This window comes from Callorhinus ursinus, unplaced genomic scaffold, assembly GCF_003265705.2.
Source record: "Callorhinus ursinus isolate GAN/ISIS: 27379988/994484 unplaced genomic scaffold, GSC_fseal_2.0 scaffold55, whole genome shotgun sequence".
NCBI lineage: Eukaryota > Metazoa > Chordata > Mammalia > Carnivora > Otariidae > Callorhinus > Callorhinus ursinus.
In genome coordinates, this window is record NW_027397117.1 from 809,253 (window position 1) to 817,376 (window position 8,124).

Below are 8,124 nucleotides of genomic sequence, written 5' to 3' on the forward strand. Positions count from 1 at the left end.
CTCAGTCGGTTAAGCGTCTGTCTTCAGCTCAGGTCATGATCCCAGGGTCCTGGGATCGAGTCCCACATCGGGCTCCTTGGTCAGTGAGGAGCCTGCTTCTCCCTCTCCCTCTACTGCTCCCCCTGCTTGTGCTCTCTCTCTCTCTCTCTGACAGATAAATAAAAATCTTAAAAAAAAAATAAAAAAAATACAACGATCAAAACATGAAGAAAGCAGGTTTGTGCCACAGGAATGCGTGCATTTCTCTATTTACAAGATAGAGGGGCAGGTCTAACGGCCACTGTAGTACTGAAGACATCATGGGTCAAGAAGAGCATTTTGATATTCTTGCATCATCTGTAGCGGGCTGGGAAAATAGCCAGGGTTTGAAGGATGTGCAAGTGACCACTGGGCCCTGTCACTGTGATTCCACACACAAGGCCAATTTCGGGCAGAGACGAGGGACAATAACGTCATTTTCTTTCTCTATAGAAGTTCACAGATCCCTTACGTTCTATCTGCAAAGCCCGTGTTTTGAACGCCCGCTCTAGAGAAACAGCTGAGTGAGAATTCAGTATCAGGGAGTCAGAGGAAACCCGAAGCGAGCAAGAAATAGAGACCATGATGCCTTTGTCCTCAGAGCCCAACAAGGCCCCGCCATCCTGAGGACAGCCCTGCATCCCTCGTCCAGAAAGGGGTTAGAAAGAGGGTGCAAGAGCTCAGACCTTTGCCTGGGGCTTTGGAAACAGGCCTTCCGAGCGCCCCCGAGAACCAAGAATGTTCCCAATGGAAATGTAAGTGGGTGCAAGAGCCGGGTATAGGACCCTCCCCGCCTGGATGGCCAAGCTATCCAGAAAAGACGCCAGCCCTTACCTCGGCACCGGGTGTTCCCCTCGGCGGCCTCAAACCCGGGAGCACAGCTGCACCCTGTGACCGGCTGCTCGGCCCACTGGCCATCCTCCCGGCAGTAGAGGCTGGGGCTGGGGCCGGGAGTAGGGACGGCGTCAGCCACACAGCTCCCTGCCACGGGCACCACAAGCTCCCGAGGCACAGTCTCCGGGAAGTGGGTGAGGTTCACGGTCAGCTGGGCGCACTTCTTGTAGAAGAGATGCAGAGACAGCAGGGCCATGCAGGCTCCCTGGTCCTGGAAGGCCAGGTAGAAGCCAGCCTTGGTGAGTGGGCCCAGACGCAGTGTCTTGACGTTCACCTTGCCAGTTGCCTCGGCCCCAGGGCGCTTCCGGGTCAGGTGCTCAGCGGCCACTGTGTCCACCTGCCGGGTGAGGGAAGGGACTTGTTGCCGCGGTCCTCCACTCCCCAAGGACCAGGCAGGAGAACTGTTTCCTTCTTCCCAGCTCACCCTCTCCCTGACCGCCTCAGCTCCTATTCCAGAGCCTTCTCTCCACCTTTCCCAGCGTGCGCTTTCCTGCAGGCCCCAACATTACCCATTAATGCTTGCTGAGCTCCCACCACGTGCCCAGCCTCTGTCCCGTACCCCCTTTCTGTTCATTCACTCATCCCACAGACATTTATCAACACCTACTCTGTGCCAGGCCCAGGACTTGAAGCCAAGGGAACCGAAATGAAGGAAATAGGTATGTTTAAAGCATGATGAGACCTAGGACAGGTGAGACCCCAGGGTGGGCACCGCAGCAGAGGCATCCCAGGGGAGTTGAAGCTTCCAAGACAAGTAGGAATTGGGTAGAAGACCCAGAGAGACGGCATTCCGGGGTGAGGCATCAGCTGACACAAAGGAGGGGTCTCTGAAGGGCAAGGTGGTACTCAGATCAGAGAATGTGGGAAGCGGCAGAGGGTGGCCCAGACGACCGCCCCTGGGGGCCAGAGAGGCCCTGGCCATGACCGCTCCACATAGCAGACCACCTTCTTCCCTCCCTGGACTGGAGCCTCCTGCTTCTAGGGCCCAGTGCCCCTGCCCAGGGCCTTGGAAGCTCATCCACTGCTCCTAGGCCATGCTGGCCGGCGGCGGGCCCCAGGCGCCCGGGTACCTTGATGTAGGGGTTCTCCATCCAGGCCGGCGTGAAGGCTGTGGCCGTGTCAGCATCGCTCTCGAAGTAGAAGACGGTGAAGGTCTCCTTGCAAGAGCGCCCGGCCCGCGACAGGGAGAGGCACTCGAGCATGGTGAAGCGGAGTGTCGCGTACACGTGGACGGCTCCTCGGCGCGGGACCCAGCCGGTGCGCAGCCAGTGGGCCAGGCCCGGCGCCCGCTGCACATCACACACCTCATAGGTCCGGACACTATGCTGCTCCTCATCCAGGCCGCTCAGCTCCTCCCACTGTGGGGAGAAGGGGGTCAGCTTGGGGGTGAAGGTCAGTGGGAGGACGTCCGTCCTATAGCAAGGAGCGGCTAGAGGGAGGCGACCCCGGAGAGCGAGGGCTAGGAGGTCATATGCCCCAGCTGCTGGGATGTGGGGGGTTGGTGGCGTGCCTTGTCCCTCCTCCCTGGGTGTCCCTCCAGGCCCCGGCTCCTGGGCCCAGCTCTTACCTGCCCCTCCACCTGAGGGAACGTGACCCACTTCAGATCGGCAGTTTCCAGTTTTGTGTTCAGTAGGGTCTCTAACACAAACAGACAGACAGACAGACGGTCAGCACTGGGGGAGACACCAGGAAGACCAGGTCCCTGGGAACTGACTGAGACAGGTGGGTCCTCTTAGCTCCAAGCTGGTGGAACTGGGGCCGACTAGGCCGAGAGATGAAGAGGGGGGCAAGTCCTGCCCTCTGCTGTCCCCTTTCTCGTCCTTCTGTTTCTGAGCGCCAACCCCACCCCCCAAGGCTGGCAGGCACCGGGCTGCCTCCCCGCCCCATGGCTCCCACATCTAGGCCTCTGAGAACCGCTGTGCGCTGTGCCCTGAGGAGAGGGGAGGAAGGCCAAATGGCTCAGACAGGGTTAAAGTAGAGCCCCCACCTGGCCTGACCTGAGGAGGGCAAAGAACAGCAGGTGCGGGGCTACCCCTTCCTTACAGGGCCTGCCTCCCCGCCACTCCACAGTCCCTGCACCAGATCAGAAGCCGCTGCCTCCCTCTCCCCAACTCCACTCCCCTCTTCCAGGCCCACACCCCCTTCTCAGACCAAACCCTCCAGTCCTTCAGATCCCGGAGGGTGGTACTCTGCTCCTGAGGCCCAGCCCTGCTGCCCCCCACCCCCTGCCGCCCCCCACGAGCTCTCCCTGCTGTCAGAGGAGGAAATGCTGGAGGCCAGGACGCTTGGGTTCCTGCCCAGGCCCCCGCCTGCAGAGGCCTCACATCTGGATTTGGTTACGGGAAGGAAAAGGGGAGGAGATTTTAGGGGTGTGTGTAGGGAGGGGTGAACACACCTGGCTCCGCCCTGGCCTCAGGGGAGGGGCGTGGAGGGAGGGGTGGGGCTCTGGCGGAAGGGGGGGATTAGGAGAAACATCAGAGCCCCTTGGCAGTGGAGGGTGGAGGGAGGGTAGGGGAATCCCCCGGGAGGCCAGTGCCATGTGGGGGGCCCCCAGGAGAGCCAGCAACACACCTGGGACCAGGTTCCCCCAGCCTCCCTCCCCGCTCCCGCCCCTGCTCTGTGGGGGCCACAGGAGAGAAGGGAAGGGAAGGTGGGTGGGTGGGGCAGCCTCCTCCCAGGGACCAAGTGATGTCCACTCAAGGGCAAGGGGTCAGGCAGGACCCCAGCCAGGCCGAGGTGAGGCCTGGGCCCCCCGGGGGTGGCAGGAGCCAGCCCTGCACGCTGGGGACAGGATGCCGGGGTTCTGGGAAGGGAGTGGAGAGAGGCTGCCGTCCCCACCCTCCATTGTTCCAGCCTGGATAGTGTTTTCCTGTCTCCAATTTACACACTGTCTGTTTCAGGGCTGTCCTCCCCACGCTCGCAGCACTCACTTTCTCTCCTCCTATCTCGGGCTCAGAGAGCCTGCCTTGATCTGTCAGTTCTTCTGCCTCTCCCCTCTCTCCCCAGCTCTGTCCACCTCCCTTTCAGACTGTCGCCGTCTCTCCTCCATTTTCCACCTCCCGCCTTTTGCCTTCACGGGGCGCGAGGCCGTGGGCAGGTTACTTAACGCCTCTTTAAGCCTCAGTTTCCCCATCCGTAAAATGGGGGTGACAATCCCTCCTACTGCAGGGCTGTTGGGAAGGTGAGAATGTAAAGCGCTTAGTGCGCGCCTCGGGCTTGGAAAGCACTTAGGTGGCAGGCCCTTTCTCTTCGCCTCTTTCCCTCCCTCTCACCACACTTTGCCCTGGGGGTGGGGGACTCTCCCCACTTTGCCTGCCTTCCTCCCAGTTATTTCCCCTTCTGCCTCGGAGCCGGGCAAGGGTCTCCTCTCCCCATCCCCAGCCTTTGATCCTCGGCCCAGAGCAGCACTGCCCAGCCTCGGGGAGAGGGGTTTCTAACTGCCTTTGATTACTCCTCCTCAGCAGCGCCCCCCCCCGGCCCACCCCCCAGAGACCCCTTTGATTCCAGGCAGTGAAGGGGGGGGAAGGAGACAGCTCATTGAGAGGAGATTAGGGCTGTAGGAGGAGGGTTTATAGGGCTCTTGGCTCCCCCTCTAAGGGGTGAGGGGAGGGAAGTGCCTCATGGATGAAGAAACATTTGGGGGGGGGACACAGAAAAATCAGAAATTTAGAGAGGTGGGTAGTTAGGCTAAGTTCAGGTGCCCCGGGGGGCTGTGAAGGTCAGTTTCTGCTGGCCTGTAGGGTTGGAGAAAGGAACTCGGGCAGGGCTGGAGGGTCTAGACAACATTTAAGGGGCGGGGGGGGCAGCCTGGGGAAACCAGGGAGGGGGACTCACTGCAGCAGAGGCAGTGGCTTTGGGAGAGATCTGGGCGTTTGGAGAGTGAGCGCAGAAGGCGGCCGTCCTACCAGAGGCCCCGGGGAACAGCAGGATCAAGGTGTGAACGCTGAGGAATGGGGGGTGGGGGCAGTTTTCTGGCCCAGCACGAAGTTCTGCCCTGTCTGCAGTTCCTCCTCCAAAAACGTTTCCTCATGTTTGCCAGAGGTGGGAAAAGGGACAGAAACTTCGGAGAGATTGGAGTAGGGAGAAAAGGAAAGGCTGCCAAAAGCGCGTACAGAATCAGGGCTCAGAGTCTGGGAAGCTGCGGCAGGGGCACATCCCGGGACGGAGCTCCACTCCTTCTCTTTCCCAAACAAAAGAAAACTCCACTCCCCGCTGGGCCGCCTCCTCCCCGCCCCCCGCCCGGTCTAGCACTATTGGTCCGAAGTCTTCGGGGTTAGGGTGCCGGGCCAGGGGCAGAGAGACCGGCCCCTTCACTCCGAGGCCCAACTTTAGGGGCCCCTCGAGTGCCAGGGTGCCCCCTGGGAAACTCACCTTCTAAGGCGGCGGCGAGCGAAGCCCAGCAAAGCAGAGCCCGGAGTTCCATGGCGCCGTCTCTCTCGGGTTGGATCCGATCCGAGTTTGGGGGGCACTAGCCCCCCCAGGTCTGAACCCGCCCAGAGAGGGCAGACGCCGACTCCCCGCGCGGGACTCTCGGTCGGGGCCCTCAGCGTGGGCCCATGCGGGCGCGCCCGGCACCGACACCGGGCGGCAGCGCCCAGGTGTGGCCCCGCGTCCCCGCCGCGCGCGCGGGCGGGCGGGGAGCGTCTTCACACTGGCTGCGCCGGGTGGGCGCAGAGCGAGACGTGGCTGGAGGTCCCGCCGGGGCCTCGGGGTCCCGCCCCGGCTGGCTGGGGGTGGGCCGGCCGCTCGCGGTCTCCCCCCCTCCCTGGAGCGGTGCTGCTCGCGCCACCGGGCCGATTGCGCTCCGCGCCGGCCGGGAGGGTGGGAGCGGAGCGGGAACGGAGCGGGAGGGAGGGAGACTGCGGCGCGGGGCCGGGCGGGCCGGGGCTGGGCCGGGCTGGGACTGGGCCGGGCGGCGCCTGGCGGGGGAGGGAGGGGCGCGCGGGGGGGGCGGGGGAGCTCCCCCCTCCCCCAGCCCGGGCTCGGCGTGGGGGCCGGGGCGCGCTGATTGGAGCGCGCGCTGCTGAATAATTCATGAGAGAAGCAGAGCGGGGCGCCGAGCGGAGCAGGTCGGGAAGTTGGGAGAAAGTTTGGAGAAGGGGGAGGGGCGGCGGGCTCGGAGCCCGGGGACCGCCCAGACGTGCACAGTGGCCGTGCGCCCCGACGGGGACCGCGCGTGTCGGGGCCGGGGCCCAGCGACCCCCGGGGCAGGTCCGAACCCAGCACGCAGCAGGCAGCAGAGAAACACATCCAGCAGCACTGAGGTCCTCCCCCGAGGTGCGCGTAAACGCGCACCACGCACTCTAAGGCCGCTCCAACCTTCCTGCGGACTTCGGATTCTATTTCTGGATGCGCCCACCATCCCACAGTTGGCGCAGGGGACCATGTTTGGGGGAAGTTTTTGAGGATGGAGGGTGGCGCGTTGGGCCCCGAGGCAGCGACCCCAGCTTAGATGACCCTGGAGCGAACGTTCACACAATCTTTCAACAAACATTAGGTATTGGGGACCTACTGTGCGCGCAACATAGCGCAGGAAACTGTGGAAAGTGGGGCAACTGGCTTCAGATGGGGAGGAGTATAGAAACAAGGGAAGCAGAGTAAATAAAAGGTAGGTGGGACCGAGGGAGTAAAGGGTCTGGATGGATTCCCAAAATCACCGTCTTCACTCTCGCTGGGAGAGCTCCCGGCCGCCGCAGTCCTGACCCCTGGGGCTGGGCCGGAGCCGCTGCTGTCTTTCCCGAGGCTGTTTCCTGTCTGGCTCCTGGGGGCCCTCGGGATGTCTGGGAGGGCCCTTCCTCTCATTGCCGCCACCTCCCTCCCCCCCATCCCATCAGTTAGAGGGGAGGGTCCAGGAAAGCAGCGCTCCTCCCACCAACCCCCCTCTAGGTCAGGGCACCTATAGTGTGGGTAGCAGTTTGGATGGGGGATGCTGCCTGGAGTCCGCCAGTGAAGAGCTGGAAGGAAAGGGTTTAGACTCAGAAATTTAAGGGAGACAGAGTCTGGAGTTCCCTAGGAGCCGAGAGAGGGAAGGAGGAATCCTTGATGCCCTGAAGGGTTGGGGAGGGTGCGGGGGGGTGGGGTGGGGGACGGCCAAGCGTCTCTAACCCCGCAGAGAGGACAGCCAGACCTGCAGTGACCTCTTGTCCCAGCGCACTTATCTCCCTGCCACAAGTGGTGCTCCCCACACCCCTGCCCTTCCTCGTCGCCCTGCCTGGGTCCTGCACCGGGGTGGGGGGTCACAGAGGGCAGGAAACAGCCGGCTTGGCTGGAGCCAGGCAGACCAGCCCCTGGCCGGCAATTCCCTCCTCCCTCCCTGATTCAAGCCCTGTCTCCCTTCTCTTATTCAGCTTCTCCTCCAGGTTATCCACCCACCTCCTCACTCAGAACACACACGCACTTGTGCTTGTTCTCACTATGCACTCAAGATTCTTTCCTCTAAAAATTATGTCTCTATCTCCCCCAGAGCTCTGTGCTCAACCTCCCTTGGCCCTTGATTGCTTGAATTGTCTCATTTGGTGGGGGATACAGTTCATGCTTATGGGGGGTGTGTGTGGGTTGCATGACCTGGATGGTAGAGAGAGACCCACCCAGATGCACAGGGAAATGAGGCGGGGGTGGTGGGGATGAGGGCTGATGAGACAGAGGGGTGCAGAGGTCTAACAGCTCACCGCAGATTCGAACCTTAGATTTCTGAGAACCAGGCCCCCTCAGCTAGAGGGAAGGGAACAAGTTAGGTAAGAAAATACCCAGTCGATCCTGTGTCATGGGTCCTCAGCCCGAACCTCCCAGCATGTAATCCAATTCCCAATATCTAATGTAAATGTATACCAACCAATAAAAGAATGAAGAAATGAAGAAAAAGAATAAAGAACCTGTGACTCTTGATCTCAGGGTCATGGGTTCAAGCCCCATGTCGGGGGCTTGATAAGTAAATAAGTAAATAAACTTTAAAAATTTTTTTAAAAGTAGAAGAATGAATAAAACAAAACCTTTATTAAACATCTACTGTGTGCCAAGTGATCCCTGCTAGTTTGAAGATTTTTAAGGCATGGCTCCTGGTCTCAAGGATCTTATGATGGGGCAGAAATCCCATTATTTTCCCTTTTCATGGAGATGGTATCTGAGAGTTGCACTCCAATGCGCAGGAGTGTCTATCCTGTGGGTGTGAGGTCATTTCCTCCACCCTCCGTCCACCCAGGACCACTTCCTAGG

General features: G+C 61.0%; 1 protein-coding gene across 1 annotated transcript in view; it reads right to left on the reverse strand.

Moving 5' to 3' along the window:
* Nucleotides 1-5,792, reverse strand: part of EPHB4 (EPH receptor B4) — a 20,185-nt gene extending 14,393 nt beyond the window's left edge. Inside the window, exons 1-4 of the mRNA XM_073884188.1 lie at nt 5,284-5,792; nt 2,480-2,550; nt 1,983-2,270; nt 853-1,249 (exon numbers count right to left, since the gene is read on the reverse strand). Of these exons, the coding sequence (XP_073740289.1) occupies nt 853-1,249; nt 1,983-2,270; nt 2,480-2,550; nt 5,284-5,335 (808 nt within the window). The 5' untranslated portion in view covers nt 5,336-5,792. The remainder of the gene's footprint in view (nt 1-852; nt 1,250-1,982; nt 2,271-2,479; nt 2,551-5,283) is intronic.
* Between the last annotated feature and the right edge of the window lie 2,332 nt (nt 5,793-8,124).